This window comes from Xenopus laevis, chromosome 2L, assembly GCF_017654675.1.
Source record: "Xenopus laevis strain J_2021 chromosome 2L, Xenopus_laevis_v10.1, whole genome shotgun sequence".
In the NCBI taxonomy this organism is placed as follows: Eukaryota; Metazoa; Chordata; class Amphibia; order Anura; family Pipidae; genus Xenopus; species Xenopus laevis.
In genome coordinates this window covers 150,159,486-150,186,906 of record NC_054373.1, presented here as the reverse complement: position 1 = coordinate 150,186,906, position 27,421 = coordinate 150,159,486, and the positions used below count along the sequence as shown (strand labels likewise).

At 38.9% G+C, this 27,421-nt stretch overlaps 1 protein-coding gene across 1 annotated transcript; it reads left to right on the top strand.

Moving 5' to 3' along the window:
* Window positions 1–4,327: 4,327 nt before the first annotated feature.
* galnt6.3.L (polypeptide N-acetylgalactosaminyltransferase 6, gene 3 L homeolog) lies at window positions 4,328–26,783 on the top strand. Its single transcript, XM_018245547.2, has 11 exons — window positions 4,328–4,838; window positions 5,295–5,467; window positions 8,921–9,070; window positions 9,456–9,690; window positions 12,756–12,873; window positions 13,106–13,306; window positions 17,792–17,923; window positions 18,704–18,794; window positions 23,852–23,997; window positions 25,711–25,869; window positions 26,670–26,783. The coding sequence occupies exons 1-11, from the start codon at window positions 4,354–4,356 to the stop codon at window positions 26,781–26,783; spliced, it is 2,004 nt and encodes a 667-aa protein (XP_018101036.1). The 5' UTR covers window positions 4,328–4,353.
* Window positions 26,784–27,421: the final 638 nt, after the last annotated feature.

Here is a 27,421-nt window from a genome sequence, read left to right as displayed (position 1 = left end):
ATCATTGTAACTGTTAAGCTGAGCTCATTAGAGGACTTATGGGAAAAAATAGGTGCAGAGAAGTTGAAAAGAACTAAGCATGCTCAGTAGCCAACAGCCAAAGTAAATTCCCAAGGAAAGGGGACGAGTGGGTTAGAGGAGGAGAAGGAATCCAAAGTGATTAAATGATAAGTAAACCTTAAAAATAAGTGAATGTAAAATTCATGAAAGTGCTATTCTGAGAACTTTTTCAATGTACATTCATTATTTATTTATTTTTAATTCCAAGATATTAAGGATTCATGTACTGTACATCAATGAATTTTGTTGCAACATCACCACCTGCTTGTTATTTTCTGACCAGTCTGACCACCAAGTAGTCAAGGAAGTTGTCAGGAGAAAGAAAGAGGCTGATCTGATGTTCTTCTGGTTAGGAAAAAAAATAGAAGCCTTTCTCAAATCTTTCCCAACCAGAAGAACATCAGAGCAGCCTCTTTCTTTCTCCTGACAACTTCATTGTTTACTTGGTGGTCAGACTGGTCAGAAAATTAGCAGGTGGCAATGTTGTAACAAAATTCATTGATGTTAACAGCACGTGTATCCTCTAATATCTTGGAATTAAAAATAAATAAAAAATGATTGTACTTTGCAAAAGTGCTTAGAATAGTACTCTCATCAATTTTACATTGACTTATTTTTAAGGTTTACTTATCCTTTAAGAAGATGTTGGAGTCTTACTTCCTTTTAACAAATGGAGTGGCAGGTATTTAAATATTTCAAAGTGGTTGGCCACTAGTGATGGGGGAATTTTCGAAACGGCGATATATTTGCAAAACGGCGTCCGTTTTTTTTTCGATGCAGGCGTCAAATTTTTTTGACCCCAGCGAATTTTCGTGGGCGTTTCCTGAATTTTCGCAAATTCTATTATATTATAATAGTTGAGCCATACATTTTGGGTTGATATGTTTGCTCAAACTGATTCTCTGCAGCTTGCCTATATCAGACATAATCAAAGAAGTTTGAGAGCTGAACAATACGGAACTTTAAAGAGATATGTATTAAAAGTGAATATGTAGTATTTGGAAATGATACAGCAATTTAATAAAAGTGGGAAGGAAAGGAAGTTCCCACTGAAAAATGGCCTTTTTCATTCACAAGAAACCTGCTAGCACTTTTTACAGTTTGTTTTAATGTTACTGAACTTAAGAGTTGTAGACATTTTGTGTAAATGTTAATGTAGCCTTCATAAAAAAATATAAAATAGTAAAGTAAATGTGTAGTTTAAAAAAACAAAGTACATTAGTCATTGAATAAAAGACCAAAGAAAGTGAAATAAAGTACACATGAAAATGCAGTCTTTGCAAAAAATAATATAATTATCTAAAAGTGGAGTTTGGAAAGGTAGTGCCTCTTGGAAAAAATGCATATTTCTTTAAATTGATTTTTTTTTAGGATTTTCTGCATTGAGCTGTTACTAAGTTACTGCCTGTTTGTGTATTATTTTATGTCCTATGAGAAGAGTTAAGATGCAATTATACAACATTAAACAAACACATAAGTAATTCTAAATTAATTCTTAAAATCAAACAAGAATTATTAGCACATGAAAATCCTACACATAGGCATGATTTTATAGCATAAATGTTAGTATGAAAATGATTTGCTTAAAGCGATACCGTCACATTCCTATAAAAATCATAGAAACTTGCCAGTATCAAGTATGTGCTGCAACACTGCTAAAAGATCTTTGTTGCTGATTCATTGAAGCTGGGCTGGAGCGGAGCGATTCTTCCATAGGCTGAAGTCCTGTTTCCATTCGTAATCAGCCTATGGGAAAATCACGCCGCCCGAAGCCCAGCATCACTGAAACAACAGATCTTTTAGCAGTGTCGGAGGGTCGGGTTCATGCAGGTTTGCGGGGCTGGGAGCGGCTTTGAGGCGAACTATTGCGGGTGAAGCACATACTTGATACTGACAAGTTCCTATGATCGCTTTAATGAATATCATCTATAAATGCCAAGTAGCCTGTTGAGCTAATATAGATGAATTAATGTATGTATATTATTATTTACATAGTGCTACTTATGTATGTAGCACTTCACATCAGATTATATGCATATGAGAATTTTATTTATTTATTAAAATTAACACAATTAATCCATGATAACCCAGCAGGCATTATTTTTTATAGTATATATATACACGTATATATATATATATATATATATATATAAGCAAAAATAGAAGAAAGCGGCACTCACAGGCTTTTTCAGCAGGTTCAAAAAATAGAATCTGTTTTGAAGCTCAACGTTTCGATCCCCCACAGGGATCTTCGTCAGGAGAGAAAACAAACCCACAGAATTTAAACCCCTTGCGGTGAAAAATGGTGCCAAGGGCGTTGCTAGGCAACCAAACAAGCTTCCATTCGCTTGTAAGTGTAGAAACCAAGTGTATAGGGAGATAGTGAGACAGAACATAAAGTGAGATAAACGAGAAGTGATGCGGGCCCCTGCACATATACCCCATTGACTAAGCGGATCCTATCCGCGCTGACTATGCGGACCCTGTCCGCGTTGTTACCATAGCAACCCGCACGGACACAGCTGCCTCTTGCGGCAGGCTCACTGTCCCAAATGCGTCGTACAGAGTTGGTACAGGAGGTGTGGTGAACTGCACCCCCTGTTTCCACCTTACACACGCCGATCCCGGTTGCCAGGTAACTGCTCTTGAGAAACGAACGGCTATACAGAGATTGACAGCGCCAATGCGCACACCCACCGCTACTGTGTGGACCGATTGGCCGGTTGCGTTCGGCAGCGCCCCTGATTGGACAATGCTTCATTGGTAGGACTGAGTGGTGTTCCTTTGGCACGGCAATATTGTGTTTCTATAATAAATCTTGCTTTTATTCTGTTTTTCCCGCATCACTTCTTGTTTATCTCACTTTATGTTCTGTCTCACTATCTCCCTATACACTTGGTTTCTACACTTACAAGCGAATGGAAGCTTGTTTGGTTGCCTAGCAACGCCCTTGGCGCCATTTTTCACCGCAAGGGGTTTAAATTCTGTGGGTTAGTGGGCTGTCTGGATGTTTGTTTGTTTTCTCTCCTGACGAAGATCCCTGTGGGGGATCGAAACGTTGAGCTTCAATAAAGGTTCTATTTTTTGAACCTGCTGAAAAAGCCTGTGAGTGCCGCTTTCTTCTATTTTTGCTTCTATAACATGTGAGTGGGCACCCAGGTCCTCAACCATGGAAACGGTGTGCACCTTGGGACTGTGTATATATATATATATATATATATATATATATATATATATATATATATATATATATATATATATATATATATATATATATATATATATATATATATATACAACACTAGGTCGGTGCACTCAGAGCACAAAATGGATGCCTAGGTGCTGGAACTTAACATCAATAGTAGTAAAGCAACGAAAGAGTCCGCACACAAAGGTCTTATATGAAAGAAAAAAACGACACTTTTTTTCTTTCATATAAGACATTTGTGTGCGGACTCTTTTGTTGCTTTATATATATATATATATATATATATATATATATATATATATATATATATATATATATATATATATATATATATATATATATATACAATCCAAACAGTTCAGCACACCACTGGAGCAATTGACCCAGGTGCTACCAATTACGGCTGCATACAAAATCCAAAAAGGTAAGGTGCACACTGGGATCCTTTGTAGCTTTTTAAAAAAATAAATTTTATTCAATACATGTTAAAAGGAGGTCAATGTTTCGGTCTGTTCCTAAGACCTTTATCAAGACCTTGATAAAGGTCTTAGGAACAGACCGAAACGTTGACCTCCTTTTAACATGTATTGAATAAAATTTATTTTTTTAAAAAGCTACAAAGGATCCCAGTGTGCACCTTGCCTTTTTGGATTTTATATATATATATATATATATATATATATATATATATATATATATATATATATATATATATATATATATATATATATATATATATATATATATATATATGGAGAATGAAAGAGAGAGTGAGAAAGATGTACATGTAGAAGAGATAGGTTTGAAAGCAAATTTAAATTGTTTTGTATTGGGAAATGGCAGAAGATGTTAGTGATGCCATCATGCCCTTATTATCAAAGCTGTAGTGGGACACACCCAGTGTGACAATGGCATTTTCTGGGAATAACCTGTTTGGAATTTATTTGTAAATGATGGGCTGCAGCTACAACATTCTCTTTTTTTCCTTATTTCTAGGTCTATGTGACTGCTGACTTGTTTTGTATCAAGTTACAGAAGATCCAATCATTTTAAACGATTGTGACTTTATTTATAACTTTATAACAATGAGGTTATTTCGAAGGAACTATGGACCCCGCAAGCTGGCTATGGTGGGCATTGTTTTTGTGATATTTGTGTTCATCATGCACAAAGATGTTGGGAATGGAGAAAAAAATGAGCCCTGGATAAAAAACATAGTTGTTAGAAAAGATCAAATGTTTGATATGATGATGGGGGCAGTGAACAATTTAAGGGATTCTATGCCAAAGCTCCAAATTATGCCCCCTGTTAAAGAAGAAGGGCATGTAGAGGACAAAAATTCATGCCTACCTGGATATTACACTCCATCAGAACTTAAACCATTAATGGAGAGACCTCCACAAGAACCAAATAGCCCTGGTGCTGATGGGAAAGGATTTCAAAAGGACAGCTGGACTGAAGAAGAGACTAAAGAAAAAGAAAAAGGATTTGACAAGCATTGCTTCAATGTTTATGCCAGTGATAGGATTTCCCTTCATAGAGCCTTGGGCCCTGACACCCGACCTCCAGAGTAAGAATCCTTAAAATTATATATTTTAGCATTAACAAAAATAAGGCAAAATAACAATAAAAAAAATATTACTCAGCTGTAAGCAACAGCACGCACAGTGCATTTTATACTATATAAGTGAGTATTACTCCTGCTGAAAGGCCTTGAGTCAAGGTATATGGAATTGGAATGGATAGCCACTTGGATATCCATTATACTATAACATTCCTGTCTATCCAGCAGCAAGAGGATCCATGCAGTGATAGATATTTGAATTTTCAACATTACTAATGCAGGCAATGCATGTCTGTACCTCCTACATGTTATTTAGTGCTCCCAGCTTACAGCTCCATACAACTTATATACCATTATTGGGTCAGTTTGCTTTAAATTTGATTTAATCAGCTGACTGATCCAATGTGCTTTCAGTTAGTCGTAGGGAATGCTAATGAGCTTCTTCCTTTTTTCATGTTACAGGTGCATTGAGCAGAAGTTCAAGCGCTGCCCTTCACTGCCCACAACCAGTGTTATAATTGTCTTTCACAATGAGGCTTGGTCAACTCTTCTTCGTACAGTGTATAGTGTCTTATACACCTCACCAGCCATTCTACTGAAAGAGATCATTCTAGTAGATGATGCCAGTGAAGATGGTAAGTTATGTTTCCAGTGGCTAAATGCCTTTATAAAACACTGTAATTGCCTTTTCATATTGAATATTTGGACACATTGTTATGTAATGGCTTGACTATATACCACTTATTACACTCTCAAATGTCAACCAGTGCTACAAATATTGTCCCTATTGTGATACTATTAGCTGATGAGCTGTAGTACCGGCCACTGCCAAGAGGGTGCAAGCAAGCAAACATGTGACCTGGCATGTTACCGCTGTCCTTCAGTGTAGTTTCATTGTGAGTGGCTGCTTGTGAATTTTAAACAGTTATTAACTCCAGGGTGATTTGTAATTAAATATTCACTGGTCCAGTTGCCTCAATAGCAAAGCTGAAAATGAACAAATAGTTTCACTGCAAAAATTATGCCCATAGACTCCAATGGGTAAAAAAAATTGTTCACACGACCAAAAAATTTAACACCCATATGCATTTTTAGATGTTTAGAGAATTTTTGGCAAAACGAAACAGCTAAAATGTGCCCATCAATACAGATTTCCTAAATTTCCTGTGGCCAATCCAACTCTGGTGGGATTACAGCAACATAGCAATTTAAACAAGAGTGAAAGATGAAGATTTGTGTAGTTTACTACGATCTAAAGGACCATAGGTTGGTGTCAGAATTCTTATACCTTAGTCAGAGCCAATGATTAAAGAAGATCCCACAGATGGCATCACCTAGGCTGTGGCAGAAATGCCGGTTAAATCCAGTACTGGGTGTACTGGGCAGAAGTTGTAGCTGACAGCAAATTCTTAGGTTAATTATCATGCCAAAATGTTAGACGGAGGCAAGGTCAATTCAAACCGGGGTCAGGACAGACAGCACCAAAGGCAGTCGGAGCACAGGCTAAAGCACAAGGCAAACAGTAGTTAGCCACTAAGAGTAACCAGGTAATCAAGCAGGTACAAAAACACACACCCTCTTTCACATATTGGGGCTGATCAGGGCCGCCATCAGAAATTGCAGGGCCCCATATGAAAAAATGTCCTGGGCCCCCTGGGCTGCACCCACCACAAGCCCCACCTACAGGTCTGCCCTCCCCACCCACATTGGTGGCTATGGTTCCCACATGATAATAAAAAAATATTGGTGGTCAGTGCCCCCCCACTGAAAAAAACATTTGTGGTCAGGGCCCCCCATTAAAAAATATTGGTGGCTAGGACCCCACATGGGGAAAAACAATTGGTGGTCCGGGCCCCCCCCCTATGTTATAAGAAAATGGGTGGTCAGGGCCCCTCTTAAATGTCCATGTAAAAAAACTTGCTCCCCCCCCCCAGAAGTTTAAAAAAAATTTGGTGCCCAGGGCCCCACCACACAACAGGGGCCACAAAGGGTTACCTTAGGGAGACCCTGCCATGTTACACTTACTTCATTAGTGTGGCCCACCTGCTGTGAGTGAGCTGCCAACTACAGAAGGGAGGAGGGGAGCACAGGTGGCTGCATCTTCTTCCAGTGACAGCATTTTCTTCCCTTATTGGTCACAGAATTTCAAGTCCTGGTAAAGCTGCATGGTGATTGGATGAGCTGGAGGAGAAGTTCAAACCTCAGCTATCCAATCCCTGAGCAGCTCAACTGGGACTTAAACTCTGTGACCAATAAGGGGAAGTAATGGACAGAAGATACCTCCCATTGTGCTCCCGCCCTGCCTTCCCGAAGTCAGCAGCTCTCAGAAAGCAGGGGGGCCCGGCTAATCAAGTAAGTGTGGCGTGGCCGGCCCCCCTTACCCTCGGGCCCCCTACAACTCTCCCCCCTGTCCCCCCCTGATGGCTGCCCTGGGACTGATTCACTAAAGGTTGAAAAAGTGAATGTTATTTGTAGCATGCCTTAAAAATTATATCAATTCTTATATTTTTAGAATTAACAATCGATTCACTAAAAGTTCACTTGTCTAACTTAAGAAGTGATATTTTTACGTTCATTTTAGATTTAGAATTGTGTGCGGTATTTTATAGCATGCGTTATTTTGTTTTTGATATTTTCAGGCATTTGATATTGTCACACGTTATTAGTGCAATCTATAGCACCTAAGACATTTAAAAAAAAGTCTCTTGAATTTTCATTCTGCTGTAGCTCTGAAAAGAACATCAGGTCTTCGGCATTACATTTCTACATTCGTTTCTAAGATGAATCTGGTGTGTCAGTATCACTTTTAGTTTTATTATTCTTGTGAAATGTCTTGAGATGCTGTCAGTTCATACTGGAGATGTTAAGCAAACATTGCAGAGTGATGTCCTTCATATGTAGTTATTTACTGTATACCTGTATTACTGTATAATATTTTTGGTATGTGTTGGGGACTCCTTAAAATACATTTTGGCCAATCCATCTTTGATTCAACCCCACTAGTGGTGAGCAGACAAAATAGAATACAGGCCCAATAATGACCCATTCTGGAGACTGTAGGGGTAAGTGGCTTACCCAGAGATGTGTGGGTATGCACCCCCACAGAACAGATTACAAATGTAACAATATTGTAAATTATCTTCTGGCCATCGAATAGCCTATGTGTAGTGAGCAGAAAATGACACAATAGGCGGGGGTATGGTTGGATGTTTCAGCACTGGACCAGAAATTCTTGGAAATCAGAAAGGAGAGGCGACAAAATTGACCCCACCTCAAAATTTAACAAACTATATGTAACTAATCTTGGTCAACTACCCCATACTCTGCCTTCCCTGTGCTCCCTGTGTGTGGATATTGTGCCTGCCCTATGCTCCCTGTGTGTGCCATACTCTGCTTGCCCAGTTCTCCCTGTGTGTGCCATACTCTGTCTGCTCTATTCTTCCTGTGTGTTTTTATACTCTGTCTGTGTGTTTCATGCTCTGCCTGAGGGAGGTGAACTGGTGGGGGTTTGTTAACATTTGGAAATACTTGTTAGGGTGTCTCCAATGTGTTTAATCATGTGCAGGGAGTTGCTGTGTTATCCAGGATGAGGCATATAAATTTAATGGTATGTCTTTATATGACTTAATAAACTTGTTTTACATATGAGTGATGAGTGATATCCCTGCGGTCAACACCAACCATTTTGTTTTTTTGGTGTGCTACCACCATTAATGTGTGCATGGTCTTGTGGTGACATGGGTGTGGTTTAAAACAGTGAGTGGTCAACACTGGCTGCCATTATCGGCTTTCCACCACGTAGGCCAGAAAAATTCTTGCCACCAGTAGCACAGAAGTTGGACAGCACTGATCTAGAGCATTGATGACATTTTACAGAATAGAGCAAACTACATCCTACATTCTTTGCAAACCCACTATGTAACCAACCACCTAGTATGCTACAATAAAGCCGCTGTGATTTTATTACTTCTGCCTCCCAGTGATATGTTGGCCAGCGCTGATAGCGGGTAAAGTATTACTTTTAAACTACATCCTGACTTATTTTTTCTATATGCCCTTTACTGTATTTTGTCCAATCTTGTTTACAGAATATCTGAAGGAAAAGCTGGACGACTATGTAAAGGCATTACAGATTGTGAAAATTGCAAGACAGAAAGAGAGAAAGGGATTAATTACAGCAAGGTTGCTGGGTGCCAGCATTGCCACGGGTGAAGTGTTGACCTTCCTGGATGCCCACTGTAAGTACTGAGATATTGTAGACAGTGGTTTGGGCTGATCAATAGGATATGTGACACAGGGAGAGATGTTATCTTTCCTACATGGTGAGCTATCTTTGCCAACAAAAAGTCCCCTGCAGCAAATACAAGAAAGAAGTTTCTCAGCCATGTACAGGTATTTAAGATCTCTGGTGTGAAACTTCTTCTTACAGCTAAGTCAGTGTTCCATGTATATCAGAGGACATATTTTTGGAATTGTCACATTAGACCCTTTAATGCCAGAGCACATTAATGTTGAACTACTCCTTAGGTATCTGAGCATATATGAGGGAATAATATCTTACTAACTGCACATTTCATACACTGACCATAATAACTTTTTCATTTTAATATTACTGGTAACCAGGTGAATGTTTTCATGGTTGGCTGGAACCTTTGTTGTCAAGAATTGCAGAAGATCACACTGCTGTTGTAAGTCCAGCCATCACAAGTATAAACCTAAACAGCTTTGAATTTCTCAAACCGGTCCAACATGACAAAATGAACATCCGTGGAATGTTTGACTGGAGTTTGTCATTTGGCTGGGAAGTAATCCCTGAAGCTGATCAGAAACAAAGAAAGAATGAAACCTATCCCATCAAGTAAGTAATACCGGTAAGTAAGTAGGTAACCACTTGGACTTGGTCTGTCTTATAGATAGGGTTGCCACCTTTTTTTAAAAAATTTACCGGCCAGTGATGGGGGCGGTAACGGCATGACGTAAAAAGAGGCGGGCCACGGGTAAATGGGCGGGTTGCGACGTAAAATGGCGGGGCTCCATCGCGAGAGGGGCAGAAGACGAAGGAGAGGTAAGTTTCTGCGGAGGGCCAAGGGCTTTTGTTATAGGTATTACAAATTACCGGCAGCTATATTGCCGGTAAATTTGTAATACCGGTCCTAGCCCTGGCAGGTATTTTACCGGCTAGGCCGGTAAAATACCGGCCGGGTGGCAACCCTACTTATAGACCATGATGCCACCAAGAAAATTCATACACATACAACACTCGGGAGATAAACATATTACTTTTTCTCCACGTTAATGAGATGGACAACCAGATTATAATTACAGTAATCTAGAAGTAAACACTCTAGCAGAAACTTTCCTTTACTTTGTTTCTTATTATTATAAAAAAGAATGCCCCCCCTGTTGACAGGACCTAATTATTTGTACTGGGAGGGTTGCAAACAACTCTTCAATAGTGATGGCCGAATTTATTCACCAGGCGCGAATTCGCGGCAAATTCTTGCAATTTGCCGCTGGCGAATAAATTCACAAAACCGGCGAAAAAATTCGACAGCGTCTAAAAAAAAAAATGGATACCGTCGTTTCGCAATTTTCGCGGGAAATTCTCTAATTATTCGGCCACAGATTCGCCCATCACTACTCTTCAAGTTTCTGGGAAATCATAGTACTGAATACTAAATTGTGTCTTGCTTGATGTATAGTCCACTTCCGTTTCAAGAATGAATCATAAGAAACATCATTTGTAGACAGATCTGTTCAGGTTAAAGGCTTTAACAATATTTCATGAAAATTATTTTCTGTATTTAGGAAAATGAAGTCCTCCAAAAAGTGTCTACCAACATGAGAGACACTATGGGGCAGATTTATTAAATTGTGACTTTTGAGCTCACCTCAGAAAAACTCTATTCATTCCTATTGGATTTTAAAAATCCTATTTAAATGGTAACAGTTAGAGCTCACTATTTGATATATGTATATTTTAAAAGCCTTTTTATCAATGGGTGACAGTTAGAGCTCACTATTTGTACAAGGGAGGATACATTTGCAATAATTAGGTAGATTATGGTAAATAATGAAGGTAATTACATAAATAAGTAGTTTGCCAGTTTACATTTTTGTTGACAGGCACATACTATAATTTCTCTTCTTGTGCCCTTTTGTTCTGTTAAACCTGATGACACTGTGTCCAAGTAGCAAGCTTATTGCCAATACTCTTCTAAGAGCAATGTTACGATATGATACAAATACATATTATATTAGTTGCCATCAATAACCATGGGTGTAGGACACTAAACCTATCCACTGATGTCTATTAATAATATACAGAGTTTTAAAGATATGTCAAATATTAGATAAATGCTGTTAGAAGGCACATTCACGAATCTAATAATCACAAATCCCTATAATAGGGATATTACAATCCCAAAGTCATATATATATTATACACAAGAGCCATGATTATCCTGTGAATTATTTCCTTCTAAACTGTGCTTAGTGATGTCATCAGTTATAATCAGAGCTTAGTGATGTAATTTCTGTCACATGACTCACTGAAACTTGTCTATTATAATAAATAAAGTTCCCCCTGTTGCAAAATATAAAGATATTAGAAGTTACCTCGGAGTTCCATGACCTGTATAAAAACACTCGGCCTTCGTCCTTGTGTTTTTATATGGTCATGGAACGCCTCTGTGATTTATAATATCCTTATATTTTACAAGAGGGGGTACTTTATTCACTATATATATATATATAGTCCAAAGCTGGTGCACTGATCACTGTATAGTAATGCCTGGTTGCTGGTTATTAACAATTATCCATAACGCAACAAACAAAACCGCACACACAGGGCTTTTGGTGAAAAACAAAAACTTGTTGGCTTTATTACAACGATTCGGCTCCTAAACTCGAGCCGTCATCAGGAACTTTAAATAATATAACATTATGGTCACTATTACCCAGAGCAGTGTCGGACTGGGACACCAGGGGCCCACCCAAAAACCTTTGACTAGGGGCCCACCAATTAATCTTAGACCAGGGGCCCACTCTTAGTAATATTATTCTTTCTCTCCTCACTCAACCTCTATTCTCCTAGTCTTTTTTCTTTACATACTATAATATATTATTCCATCTATTTCTCATAGAAATAAGGAATGGCCATGAAATAGGCGAAATGTCTAGCAGCACTGACACCTTGGCCCACCGTGACTTTTCCAGATATCCTGGTGGGCTAGTCCGACACTGACCCAGAGGTTCAACAATTTGCACATTTGCTATAATTCTGGGGGTTATAGATCACTAGATCCAGTGTAGCATTTTTTCTGGTTGGCTCCTAAACAACCTGTGACTTAAATTTGTCATGTAACGAATTTATAAACTTGTTGCCGTTAACTGTCCTGGAAGTACTGTCAGTATCATATTATTTAAAATCCTCAGTTATTATTACTTGCCCTAAACAAGCAGCCTTTTCTATTTCCAGCAAGAGAGGAGGCAGACACATATAGGCTTATGAAGTTACTCCCACAAAAGCAGAGAGGAAACAAAACAATAAAAAGTCTCACTTTAAGAATTTGATATATTGTCTTTGTACTCTTTTTATTTACATTTTACACTGTGTCCCAAAATTTTTGGAAAAGGGGTCACACAATACAATGCGCATGTGTGATAGAAGGCTTGGGACCATGCTCCATTCCCTCCTGATCATTTTGTGCAACAGTGTAAGAGCTGACAATTCAAAGGGTAAAAAATCTGGTCTCCTTCTGACAGTCATCATAAAGTCACTGGACATGGGTAACAGCTTCCTACTGTTTAGATTTTCTAACCCAAGGGCAGAAGATACAAAAAAAAGAAATGAATCTGTTTATGAAAATGCTCACTTTAAGTATATTGGTTATTAGTAACAAGGGTCTCACACTATCCTAGGACTCCTGCATTTGCTGGAGGTCTGTTCTCCATATCCAAAGCCTACTTTGAACACATTGGCTCCTATGATGAAGAAATGCTAATCTGGGGAGGAGAAAATGTGGAAATGTCTTTTAGGGTAATTACTTTTTTTTTGTCATAGTGTGGTGGGAAGGGGAGGAGGGTTATACTTTTTGTGTGCATCTATGTGTTTTATATTCTATTCTGTAGAATTTTGCAAACAGGGAAGAAATGCTTAATGAACTGTAATGTGTTGCAGCAGAATCTTTTCTTTCTGCATGTGAGTGTCTGTTACCTGCTGGGACTCATGTCTGGACTTTGCTTAATGGTACATACCAATATTCCTTCAGGTCTGGCAGTGCGGTGGGCAGCTGGAAATCATTCCCTGCTCTGTAGTCGGTCATGTTTTCCGCATAAAGAGTCCTCATAGTTTCCCTAATGGTACCAAGGTGATCACCAGGAACCAGGTGCGCCTGGCAGAGGTGTGGATGGATGACTACAAAATCATATACTACAGGATGGATGATCAGGCTGCAAAAATGGTTAAAGAGGTAGGTCTAATAGATACTAAGTTTTCTCAATTTTGTGTATTTTTATATGTATGTGTATTTAAAGTATATTATATTGGAGCCATTTAATTTTCTAATAATAATAATAGTAATAATGATATCACTATTATATTTGTGCCTCTCCGTTTATAGTTAGAAGAACCCCTCACAAAACCCAATTACAGCAGGATTCTAGACCTGGAGCAAACATTGCGGTTTATGACATTATCCCCCCCACAACATTAATATAGACATTGCTGATGGTTAGGGGGCTGGTGGTGTATTTGGGTTCCTATAAACAGGATAGGCCATATGAAAAGCAAAACCATCAGTAGAATGTCCCTTTAAAGGACATGGAAATGTTGACTCATTGGGCAATACCAATGTGTTAGGCACCCCTTCTCCCCGTGACTACCTCTTACACTAGCACATTGGGCGCTGGGTAGATTGCAAGTGGGTTACCATCATCTGGGTGCACTTCCCAGGCATCTCCTGCACCCTTTAAAACTGTGTTTGTGCGGTACAGTACTCTTTGGAAATATTCTATATTATACATAGACAATGCATGAACGTCTGCCTAGGGTAAAGTGGGTTAATTCCTTTATGTGCTTTTCACCTTTATTGCCTTAATACAGGGGTGCCCAAAAGGTAGATCAGGATGTACCAGTAGACCATTAGCTGTTGATCGGCAGATCTCAAGACACTGTCAACAAACAGCTTGGCTAAATTACCCTCCTATTTCATGTTTTTCATTCATATATTTATTATGTTAAGAATAAGAAATAGATTTTTATTAAATATAGCAATATACATATATGCACATATATTTTCATATTAATCTGTATTTAAGTAATATTGTCCATGGAACAGAATGCTAACAATGCTTTTATGGATGTAGATCATAATGGGACAAAATCATTAAAAATAGACCTCGCATTAGTAAAGTATGGGCACTCCTGCCTTAATAGCTTATACTCCATTCAGAAACCTTGTACTGTGGGACAGTCACGATTTTGCCAGCTCAGTCCGAGGTCCTACATTGTTACAGAAATGTCCTGAGTTTCTCTTTGATCACCTGTACTAAACAGCCAGAAAAAGATACAGTATTTCTAAAATGTAATGAAATAAGAGGCTTTTGGCAGAGAGCCCAGAACACTCAGCACCTGCACTTAGATACTGTAAGACACGCCAGGAGATCTCTCCGTTCCCTTACCTCCCGGCGCGTCTTTTCCGGGTTGCGCACACTAAGGATCCCATTTACGTTGGCGTCCTTTCTTCTGCTATGGATGCTGGGCTGTCATGACGTCATCCTTGGGTGCCAGATTCGAATCCTTGGCACCAAATCCCCTTCAAAAGGCCAGTCCACCATTTTAACAATGCCCAAGCTGGTTCCAGTTCTACTGTTCCTGCTGAAGTGTTTATTGTGACTTTGAATTCCGGGTTTTTGACTTCTGCCTGATCCTTAACTACGATATTAAAATGATATTAAATCATTACTGTTCTCAATTTATTCCCTTAAGGACTAAACGTAGAAGCTCTAAGAATCATCCTGTGTGGCTTAATACAGAGGTAAAGATGTTAATGGGAAAGAAGAGAAAGGCATTTAAAAACTACAAATCTGTAGGGACAGAAGCTGCATTTAATGAATATAAACACTGTAATAAATGTTGTAAATCAGCAATCCGGAAGGCTAAGAAAAGAAATGAAGAGTTAATTGCGGTGGAGGTGAAAACTAACCCTAAAAAGTTTTTTAAATATATTAATAGTAAAAAGATGCAGGTTGAGAGTGTTGCTCCATTAAATAATGGTACCAGTATGGTTGTAACAGATACAGATAAGGCAAATGTGTTAAATCAGTTCTTTTCTTCAGTGTATACAATAGAGGAGTCTGGGTTCAAAGGCTCACTTAATAACTGCACGAATGGTTCAGCTCAATCTAGTCAGTGGCTGACTCAGGATATGATTCAAAAAGCTTTAATACAAATTAATGTAAACAAGGCTCCAGGGCCTGATGGCATACACCCCCGGGTTCTAAGAGAGCTTAGTTCAGTTTTAGACCAGCCCTTATTTCTGATTTTCTCAGATTCACTGTCATCTGGTATGGTGCCTATGGATTGGAGAAAAGCTGATGTTATTCCAATATTTAAAAAGGGATTACGATCTCAGCCTGGCAATTATAGGCCAGTAAGCTTGACATCGCTGGTGGGCAAATTATTTGAAGGCTTGTTAAGGGATCAAATACAAAATTTTGTCCTAATGAATGGCATTATGAGCAACAATCAGCATGGCTTTATGAAGGATAGGTCATGTCAGACGAATTTGATTGCATTTTATGATGTGGTAAGTAAGATTCTGGACAGTGGGGGGCCAGTAGATGTGATCTATTTGGATTTTGCCAAAGCGTTTGATACTGTGCCCCACAAACGACTGCTTTCTAAACTAAGGTCTCTTGGGCTTAATGAAGTTGTTTGCACATGGATAGGAAACTGGCTACAGGATCGGGTACAGAGGGTGGTTGTTAATGGGACATTCTCTACTTGGAGTAAGGTTCTTAGTGGGGTCCCCCAGGGCTCAGTATTGGGTCCACTTTTATTTAACTTGTTCATTAATGACTTAGGGGAGGGTGTTGTAAGTAATGTATCAGTGTTTGCAGATGACACAAAACTATCCAGCCCAATTAATTCCATCCAGGATGTGGCATCCTTGCAACAGGATCTTGACAAACTGGCAATCTGGGCAGCTAAGTGGCAAATGAGATTCAATGTTGATAAATGTAAAGTCATGCACCTGGGATGTAAAAATATCCAAGCCACTTATACCCTTAATGGGACTGCACTAGGCAAATCCATTATGGAAAAGGACCTTGGAGTCCTTGTAGATGATAAACTTGGCTGTAGCAAGCAATGCCAGTCAGCAGCATCAAGGGCAAATAAGGTCTTGAGCTGTATTAAAAGGGGCATAGAGTCACGGGAGGAGGGGGTCATTCTTCCACTGTATAGAGCACTTGTAAGGCCCCATCTAGAATATGCCGTACAGTTTTGGTCTCCATCACTCAAACAGGACATTATTGTATTAGAGAGGGTACAGAGAAGAGCAACTAAGCTGGTAAAAGGTATTGAAAATCTTAGCTATGAGGAAAGACTGGCCAAATTGGGGATGTTCACGCTGGAGAAGAGGCGCTTAAGGGGTGATATGATAACTATGTATAAATATATAAGGGGATCATATAACAATCTCTCTAATGCTTTATTTACCAGTAGGTCTTTCCAGCTGACACGAGGTCACCCATTCCGATTAGAAGAAAAGAGGTTCCGCCTAAATATTCGGAAGGGGTTTTTTACAGTGAGAGCTGTGAAGATGTGGAATTCTCTCCCTGAATCAGTTGTACAGGCTGATACATTAGATAGCTTTAAGAAGGGGTTGGATGGCTTTTTAGCAAGTAAGGGAATACAGGGTTATGGGAAATAGCTCATAGTCCAAGTTGATCCAGGGACTAATCCGATTGCCATTTTGGAGTCAGGAAGGAATTTTTCCCCCTCTAAGGCAAATTGGAGAGGCTTCAGATGGGTTTTTTGCCTTCCTCTGGATCAACTGGCAGATAGGTAGTTAATAAACAAAAAAAAAAAAAAAAAAAAAAAGGTTGAACTCGATGGACATGTGTCTTTTTTCAACCTTACTTACTATGTTACTATGTTACTATGATTCCTGCCGCCTGTCTTGAACTTTTTGCCTGACTTCGACTACGTCTTCTCTAAATCCTTGCCGATATCTCGCTTACTGACTTGTTACGCACTTCCTTGTCGGCTTCCGCAGCAGAAAGACCGGGGCCCTAAAAGGGCATCGGTGAACACCGGAACCCACAGAGTTTACCTGTGCGTCCACAGGTACTTTCGCTGAACAAGATTCCAGATAACGTGGTTGTTACACATACATTTGTAACAATTTAAGAGAAGCAAATAAACAATTGTAACTATTTAAGATAAGCAGGTCTCTAAGCAGGTCTCTTGGAGAAACTGTGACTAGCAGCATTAACAAAACTGTAAGAACACATAAAACCTGACCCTTAAACCCCCAGAAATGTGTTTAAACTTTCCATAACATGATAAATTGTGTAAAATGGATGTGGTATTTAGGAGGTGTGGCCATAAAATAGGCGTGGTCAAAAACATTTTGTCCCTCAAATGTTGGGAGGTATAGAATATCCATGTCTTCCTTAGTGCTCTTATTAGGGCAGACTGGCTGATTTGTGCCTTTGTAACTAGAAGCATTTTGGGCTCCTGAAACAGCCAAGTCTGTGACACCCCCTGCCCCCCCAGGCCACCCCAGACTTGTTGAGGAGGGGAGGGCGCATTGCTAGTGCAGAGAGAGCAATTGCACTAGAAGATCTGAAATTCAAAGGAGAGGCGTTTTGCTGCCAACTCCCTTTATGTCAGCAGTGCCCCTGTTTGTAACCCTGCTTCCTAATATTTGATTTTATTGCTTTTATAGAAATCCTTTGGCGACATTTCTAAAAGACTCAAGCTGAGAGAAGACTTGCACTGTAAGAACTTCACATGGTACCTCGAAAATATCTATCCGCAATTGTTTGTGCCTCACCGATATCCTCCATATTCTGGTGCGGTAAGTGATGTGCCCTCATTTTGTCTAAAATGTAGTCTAATTTGTCCTACAGGTATTTAGATAAAACATGACCATAAACCCTGCCGAAATGTGCTCAAAATCAAACTTTCCATAACCAAAGCCAAATTTTGTATAGTACAGAGGGGACGGGTGAACATAAAATGCTCTACAGTTTAATACCATAAGATAATAATAATACAAAAGTATGGCTGCAATGCGGTTAGGTGTGTTCACATGACCAAGAGATGTACAGGTCTGTGAAACTAAACTTATTTCTTTATTGTCATGCAAAGTGATCTTCTTTCTCCATAGTGATGATGATGATGCCAAACATGACACTTCTGCCTAGATTAACTCTTTCCATACCCACCAGAGGAGGCTCAATTTTTTATTATTTGGCTCCATTGTTCTCTGATGGCTACCTTCACCCTTAATGCTGTGTATCTTTGCAGTGGGACCAAATATGGGTGTTACTCTACAGTGTATGTTGATCAACCCAGTATCAGTTTGACTGTGCAGTTGTGGTCTTAGGTCTGTTTAGCAACTTAGGAACATTTTCATCAAATGTGTTTGTTTATGCCTTATACAATGTGTATGTTTTTGTTAGATAGCTGGAAAATACTGATTTCTGAAGGAGTGATAGGCTGTTTCCTGCTTTAGTTTTTCCTGCTCCGCCTAGGTCCCTCTGCTTTCTTACAGTGCTGGCATACATGTAGATGGCATACATGTAGAAAGAAAGCCAGAAGTGTTCCTTAATGAGATTTATTTTTTTTCTTACAGGTTAAAAATGAAGGAACACAGACATGCCTTGATGCGGTGGAGAACAATAATGGTGAAGAGCCGCTGATGATGTATCCATGCCATGGAATGGGTGACAACCAGGTACATTAGCTGCACCACTACTTGTATGGAAACAGAATTCGATGATGGGCAGGGCCTACCAAAGAGAAGGGCTGCAATTTGGAAAAATGCCATAATAAGATATGCGTAATCTATGTCTCTCTAGACTTTAAGGGGGTTATTTATCAAAGGTCGAATTTGTGAGTTTTTTTTCTACCTCAAATAAACTCACAATTAGAATGTTTGCTTATTCATTAAAAACCTGCATGTAAAAAACTTGAATGCATGCAATCAGGGGGAAAAACTTAAAGAAAAATCCAATGCCTCGAATTGATCAAGCACAAACCACCGAAAAAACCCTGAAAATGTTCAAATGGTTCATGGGACTTCTGCTATTGACTTCTACATGACCTCAGCAGGTTTTAGCTGGAGTATTTTCAGATTTGAGCTTTTTGCAGCATCAGGGCATAATACATTACTTCTTCAATTAACTTCCACTCCTTACACTAATCAGACAGGGTAATGGGCCTGGATCAGTGGATTTCTCCCAGTGTCCCATCGGCCCTGTTTGACTCTGGGCGGGATTGTAGTTCAACAAAAAAATAGTACAGGTACGGGACCTGTTATCCAGAATGCTCGGGACCTTCGGTTTTCTGGATAAGGGACCTTTCTGTAAATTTGGATCTTCATGCCTTAAGTCTACTAGAAAATCATGTAAACATTAAATAAACCCAATAAGCTGATGTTGCATCCAATAAGGATTAATTATATCTTAGTTGGGATCAAGTACAATCTACTGTTTTATTATTACAGAGAAAAAGGAAATCATTTTTTAAAATTTGGATTATTATATATATATATATATACAGGTAAGAGGTGATGGCACTCACAGGATTTGCAGAAAAAACAGAGGATAAAAATAAAAAAAGTTTATTAATCGGATTAATGAACTTTTTTTTATTTTTATCCTCAGTTTGTTTTTTCTGCAAATCCTGTGAGTGCCATCACTTCTATATATATATATATATATATATATATATATATATATATATATATATATATATATATATATACAGTATATATATATATATATATATATATACAGTATATATATATATATATATATATATATATATATATATATATATATATATATATATATATATATATATATATATATATATATATATAGTAATAGTAAAAGGCTGGTAACATCACCTCTTCTCTAAAGCCAGTGCTGGAACGAGAGCCTTATAAATACATATATTTTATACTTTTTGCTTTTTGTTTGGTAAGACATATTTTATACGGTTCATTGGGTAATGAGATTTAGAATATGTGACATGAAGGATGGCTGCTGTTCATTTAGTTATAACAGTATATGCTGTCTGTATGGAATTTTGTCGGCTGGTGTATTTCTGCTTAAAGGAGAAGGAAAGGTTAAAACTAAGTAAGCCTTATCAGAAAGGTCCATCTAAATATACCAGTAAACCCCCAAAGTAATGTTGCTCTGAGTCCCCTGTCAAAAGAAAAAGCACATTTCTTTCCTTCTATTGTGTACACATGGGCTTCTGTATCAGACTTCCTGCCCTCAGCTTAAACCTCATTGCCCAGGGCAAGAGCATGCTCAGTTTGCTCCTCTTCCCCCGCCCCTCCCTTCTCTACTGTAATCTGAGCCCAGAGCAGGGAGAGACTCAGGCAGGAAGTGATGTCACACCACATTAATACTGCAGCTCCTCTCCTAAACAAACAGAGAGTTTCTAGAGCTTTTTACTCAGGTATGGTAAAATATTCTACAGAATAAATATAGCATTCTAGCTTGCACTATTGTGGCTAATCTATTGGCAATAAAATGCCTCCGTAGCTTTCCTTCTCCTTTAAAAATCCATGTGTGCTCAGTGTGATATTGTGTGATTTTCTCCAGTGCTGTTTCTCTGCAGTGGAAAAATCCACGTCTGGCATAGCCCTATGTGCTGTATTTTATCCCTCTGGAAATGTACATTTCATTTTCCATTGTACGTTAGCAGCATTCTGACACAGCAGGTGGAAAACATAGTCACTGCTGGGTTGGCAGTTTCCATGAAAATGCCTGTTCTGTATTAGTATAGACACATTATAGAGACGAGTCACACATCATTTGTAGAGATACTTCATTTTCTATTGCATACACTGAACCTGCAATCATTTATTTAAATATATCTTTCTATTCCCTCCACATCTCAGTATTGGAATGGATTCTATTACCGCATATTTCAGTTGGGAAGTCTCTTTAAAATGATGTGGACCTGGCAATTTCACATCTTCATTTCTAATAGAACGATGCTCTGAAATTAAATTTTGAATGGGCTAAACTACTTCTCCGATATACATTTGTCCACATGGACATTTGATACAGGAAACGGCATAATTTGTAGAACTTGTATGAAACACCTTATTAAATAAAATAAAACATATAATTAAGGAAGTTTAAGATTTGAACATGGATAATTAGAGAGAACTCATGATATAGTATTACAGATTTGGGTGTTGTATGTCATTAATTCTTCACTAATTGATTTTGACTAAAAATTATTTACTTTTTCAGGATACATTTATTTTACAATTACAAGGTACTGTCATGGGATCCAATGTTGTCCCATCAAATGCAAACATATTAATGAATGATTTTGAGGAACGGCTAGTATATTTCAAAATGTTTTATATTGGTGGCATTTGGTATGGTGGGGCGGCGTTGAATCTATATGTAAGTTCAAACAATACTTATATAGTTGTGAATAAAGATTTAGTGCGCTGTATTCTCGAATGGCAATAACCGGAAGATGAATAATTACAGTGCACTCAGTCCTCTGGGAGTAGCGGTATGCTGCAGCGGTCCTTGCGGGTGTATTCGCCGCCCCGGTTCACCGATCTTGTTAGGTAGAGCTGGGAGATGAAGTTGAGCAATAGGCAGTGGATCAACCTCTTTCAGCTTCCAAAGGATAGCGCTCAGCTTGTTCGCCACACTTCCAGGTGAAGGGTTAGTTTCCAATAATCCTTTTTTGGCATTAACACATTCAAGCCCATTTCAGGGAAATAAATAAATACTTTTATTGGAATAAATAATTAAATATATAAAAGACTTTACAGAGCTATTGTGTTGCTCCTGGCCCAACGCGTTTCGTATCTTTGAATACTTCTTCAGGGGAAAATTACCTGCATCCCACCCTTGGCCACAATTTAACAGGTTGGTGGGTGGGTTTACAGATTTGCATAATTAGTACAATAAAAACAATTAGAAACATTTTCAGTTAAAATAAAGGTTCTATACGATCTTGAATTAATCGGTTAGAAAACTTTTAAGATCTATTTCTATATTTAACCCTTTTGGTGTCAGAGTTTTTAACTTGTGAATCCAAAAGGTTTCTTCTCTGGATATCTGATTAATTATATTGCTGCCTCTCCAGTGTGTCATTTTTTTGGTGATTCCTGTGAAGGTTAGCAATGAAGGATCGGAATTGTGGTGGGATTTAAAATGTGCTGATACACTGTGTGTTGAGACCCCTTTTCTAATATTATTAATATGTTCACGTATTCGTGTTTTAAGATTTCTGCCTGTTCTTCCTATGTATTGCAGTTTGCAGGGACATTCTAGGAGATAAATGACATTGCTATTGTTGCAGTTAATGAAACATTTAATATCAAATTTTTCGTTTGTTACATTGGATTTAAACGAGAAAATTTTCTTATCTTTTGGTTTGCAGGTTCTGCAAGCCTTACAGTTCTTGCAACTAAAGAATCCGTTGTTATCCTGAGAAAAAAATGTTTTTATATTTTTGTGTTGTTTTACTGGTATGCAACTTGGAGCTAAAATCTGTTTCAAAGTTTGAGGTTTCTTATATATTATTCTTGGTATGTCGGATAGGTCCTTCGATAGATCTTTGTCTTTTCTCAGGATATGCCAATGTTTTTTCAGAATTTGTTGAAACTGTTTATTAGACTGATTGTATGTGGTGATAAATGGAATAAATTTATTAGATGCATTTTCTTGGTTTTTCTTTTTGTTCATTAGCATTTCCTTACGATCTTTTTGGTCACATTCGTTTTTTGCTTTAATAACGACTTGGTCTTTGTATCCCTTATCCTTAAATTGTTTTATATATAGTTGTGTATCAGGTATTGCTTTTACCATGCATTATGATTTTTCACATAAAATACTAATTTTTGGGATTACAAGTTAACATTGGTAAATGATAAGCAGTGTAGTGGTTTGTATGTAACAACAGATTGTCTTACAACAGATTGTAAGAAACAGACTGTTGCTATACAACACTTAGGGGCCCATTCGCTAAGTTCGAGTGAAGGAATAGAGGAAAAATAGTTTGAATTTCGAATGTTTTTTTTGGCTACTTCGACCATCGAATTGTCTACTTCGTTTGAATATTCGACCATTCGATAATCGAAGTACTGTCTCTTTAAAAATTTCTTCGACCCCCTAGTTCGCCACCTAAAACCTACCGAGGCCAATGTTAGCCTATGGGGTCCCCATAGGCTTGCTAACAATTTTCTGATGGAAGGATAATCCTTCGATCGATGGATTAAAATCCTTTGAATCGTTCGATTCGAAGGATTTAATCGTTTGATCGAACGATTATTCCAATTGCACAAAATCCTTCGACTTTTAATTCGGCAGTCGAATATCGAGGGTTAATTAACCCTCGATATTCGACCCTTGATACATCTGCCCCTAACTGTCCCCCCACATGTCAAAGGGTCAGTCCCACAAGCCTAAGTCAAGTGTATAGTGGCTGATTTGAAGTTAGTAGAAAGTTGGCTACAGGAAATTTCAGATAAGTTTGCGGCACATGGGTTCCCTAAAGAGAAAAGGGAACTTGTGGTACAAAAATTAAAAGAATGGGATAGACAGATGTTGTTACAGGATAAGAAGCCACAGAGCAAGTTGCCCTGTATTCCATTCATTCATCTGTACTGATGAATGTAGCTGATTATGTTAGGAATAACTACATTGCTTACGTGTTCATATATTACATATTTAATCCATAAGAAATATCATTTCACTGTGTCTTTAAGCACAAAATTCACAATTCATAGGTTCTGAAATTGGCCCTGTAGAGTTAGCAAGTGCCGGGCCAAGTCGGCCGGGCGCCCTAGACAACCTGGCTGACAATGTCGTCCCACCGCTCATGCAGAAGTTCGCAAGCGGCGAGGAAGTGCGAGTATGCATGCACGGAAGAGTGGTGAGTACTCGCGAGTGTGCATGTGCCGAGGACACACGAATAGGGCACACTCGCTTGAACTGCTGTCACAGCTTCTGGACACATCGGTCTGAACTAGGGGAAGGTGTCAGAAGAGGTACATGCCTGGCGCCCTTTTGCCTTTACACAGTGTCGGACTGGGCCGGCGGGACACCGGGAAAAACCCCGGTGGGCCCCGGGCTCTTGTGGGCCCCGCCGGCCCAGATCCGCTACTTAGTGGGGCGGCGCGACCCCACTTTGTTTGGGGTCGCGGTGGAATAGAATGGCTGCGCATGCGCACAAACGCGGCGCCGCGCATGCCCACAAACGCGGCGCCGCGTTTGTGCGCATGCGCACTAGCCCCCTGCAGCACTCCGGAGCGGCAGTGGCGGCTGGAGGGGGCCCTGGGGCAGTAGCCCCGGTGGGCCCCATGCCTCCCAGTCCGACCCTGCCTTTACATCCTAGGCACGTGCATCTTCTGCCTACCCCTAGTTCAGGCCCTCAGGTGTCTGTATATTAAATACGGCCTTGTTGGAACACAGTAAGGGACTGTGGTATGTCTGGGAAAGAGATATACAAGGATAGTTTACTGAGTTATTGTTAGAGCATATATGTCCACTTTATGTTGGGTCTTATAGGAAATGAAATTCTTCGAGAGGAATCCCCTTATCTAAGAAACAGTGGATAGGCTATAGAAATGTATACACTGAATTGTATATATTCTACATTTCTCCATGTACTCACTGTCAATAACAATTTCTTTGGGGTTTCTTTGTTGGGGTTTGGTTAAAACTCCACAACAGTCCCATCCAAATATGAGACAGGTTTTACATATTTTAATACATTTTAATAAACTTTGGGGGATATTATCACAAGCTTTCCCAAATGAAGTGGAATTTCAGGGAATTCCTATGCCATCATTAGGAGACCAAAAATGTAGGGATATGTTGGTTATAACAGATGCTGGGACTTAAATCATAGAAACGCAATGGACATTGGCACTTATGAAAGAAGAGATGTGCCCTTGCCTAGGATGTTTGCAGTGTGGGAATGTTATAAAGGGCCCCCCATTTAGCCATCCACACTCCAATGTCCATGTGGACTTAAGTATATCAAAGAAACATTTCAGGTCATGCAAGAACAAGTTTCATAGCTACTACTAGAAATAAAGTGGTGGAATTGCCTCTTCCACATCATTTTAAAAAAGCGGAACCTAATACATCTCAGTTGAGATAGGCAGTAATAGAATCCTTTCCAATTCTGAGATGTGGAGGAAATAGTGAGTTGCATTTTAAAAATTCAAGTATTTCAGATTCACACCATGAAATCATTGAAACCCTGGTATATAAACCAAAATTATGATCTGTATGGCTTTCTGGGTAATGCTATAAAACTTCGGGTATTTTGTATAATAAACTAAATATAAGGAGAAAGGGTGGGTATAAAGTATGTGTAACAGATATTGTAGATGTCCGTCATGTTTGATAAAGGTGAAATATCATGTGTTATCTGCAAGTTTCTGACTCTCATTGAACTACTACCTAATTTAAGCCAAGGTTGCTTTGATATGCTGCTAAAATAAAAAAAGTTGTGTGTTTCCAGGTCTTACTCCCCACTGCTGCTTTCAGCTACATTCAGATCCATAGCTACACCCATTTATATAGCTGCTGTCCAAATCATTGATATTAAGCAAAATTTGTATCTGTTGCTCTGCAGTACTTTGAATATAGCACACGCAAGGAGCTGCGCCACAACATAGGAATGCAGCTATGTTTGCGTTCCAAATATGATCCAGGGTACGTGGAGCTGAGAGAGTGCCAGTACAAGGGAAGAAAAACAACTGTTCCAGACAATGAAGAATGGGAGTATACAAAGGTAAGGATACAGTTTAAAAATACTCTTTGCCACATTTTTTTTAATACACACAAGGGCTAAACAACATGCAACATGCTGGAAGTCCACCAATGCAGATACAAATTAGCATCTGTTATATTGCATACAAGTCAAGCTTCACATTTTTTTTTACTGTTTTAGTGTTCAAATTCCACTTTTGTCCAGAGGCCTCAATGACATTAGTATTTAATTCACTGGATGCAAGCATGAGCTAGCACCACACTAACTCTAATGGTTCCCAAACTGTGGGGTTTGAAGCAGTAGCAGAGGTGCCTCAGTCTGAGTCTGAGTGGGGGAGAATGTCCATTTCTAGATACAAACAGCGGGAAAGTCAGGGCAAATATGTAGCTTTCCTAGATATTCTTCAAACTATGACTAAATGGCTCATTCAACATTTTCTTCATGAGATAAGGGGCTATACGCAAGGGTTAGACATTCAAGGAGGGTTTGGGCCAAAGGACCTTCAAGTGGGGCTTGAAAAAGTTTGACAACCACTTCTTTAAGTGACCCCTGAAATAATTTCTCCCGAAGTCAGGTGTGACCTTCAGGATTGTATCTTTGATCCCTAAGATTTGCACCTTGTTCACAATTGCTAGCAAGGTGTTTAGGAGTGTGTTTAGGCATAAGCACCTTTTGTCTATTATGATGAAGCATGAAGGCACGTGAAGCCATTATAACTCTTTACAGCTGTGCAGGTTTTCATAAATGAGCCATACTCTCAACAGTTATTCATCACTAACCATAGTTCAGACTTTGAAATCCAACCATCTTTCTTTATACAGGACCTTTTATTTAGAAATGTGGGTTCCAACATGTGTTTGACAGCACGAGATGATCACCCATCCACTGAAAAATGCAACCCTGCAGACATTCACCAACGTTGGAGTTTCAGCTAAATTCTGTGGGCAATGGTAACTGGTGGGTACTAGACGTTCAAGCTACCACTATGCCTTAAGTGCCCTTTAATACAATGGACCTCAGGAATGGATCCATCAGTGGCCAAAGTGACCTTTTTCCTTCAAAAATATAAGAAAACACTCCTTTTGTCCTCCACAGACGTGACTATTTTTTGCAGATGTGCCTTACTCAAGGAATGGAAAACAAGATAAACCCTGGAACCATTCGAATAATGTGAACAGAGGTTTTAGTGCTACACCAAAATGCTAGTATCTTGAACTAAATTGAAATCATGGATTGAAATCTGCAGTCTCTCTCCACCATCTGCTCATTTTTTTTGGTCAAACAAATGCAGAGTGTTGTTGTACTGTGTTAACCATAGACCAAAACCAGATATAGGGTAGGTGATACCTTTAATTAGCTAACACAAATAATTTAAATTTCACTATAAAACCAGCAGACAAGGGGGAGCAGTCGTCATCAAGGATACTGTGGATTACACATAGACAGCTGTCTAATAAAATTACTTACTGCAAGCCGTAGGAGGATCCCACTGGTATCTACAAGACAGAGCTGATAAATATAGTAAATAATTTATCTTCTGATATTAAAGGGGCCCATTTAAACAATCAAATTC

Coding starts and splice junctions, on each gene's coding strand:
- galnt6.3.L (XM_018245547.2), top strand. CDS start 4,354: ATGAGGTTATTTCGAAGGAACTATGGACCCCGCAAGCTGGCTATGGTG. Junction 5,468..8,920: donor AGATGATGCCAGTGAAGATG/GTAAGTTATGTT, acceptor TCTTGTTTACAG/AATATCTGAAGGAAAAGCTG. Junction 12,874..13,105: donor ATGTGGAAATGTCTTTTAGG/GTAATTACTTTT, acceptor ATATTCCTTCAG/GTCTGGCAGTGCGGTGGGCA.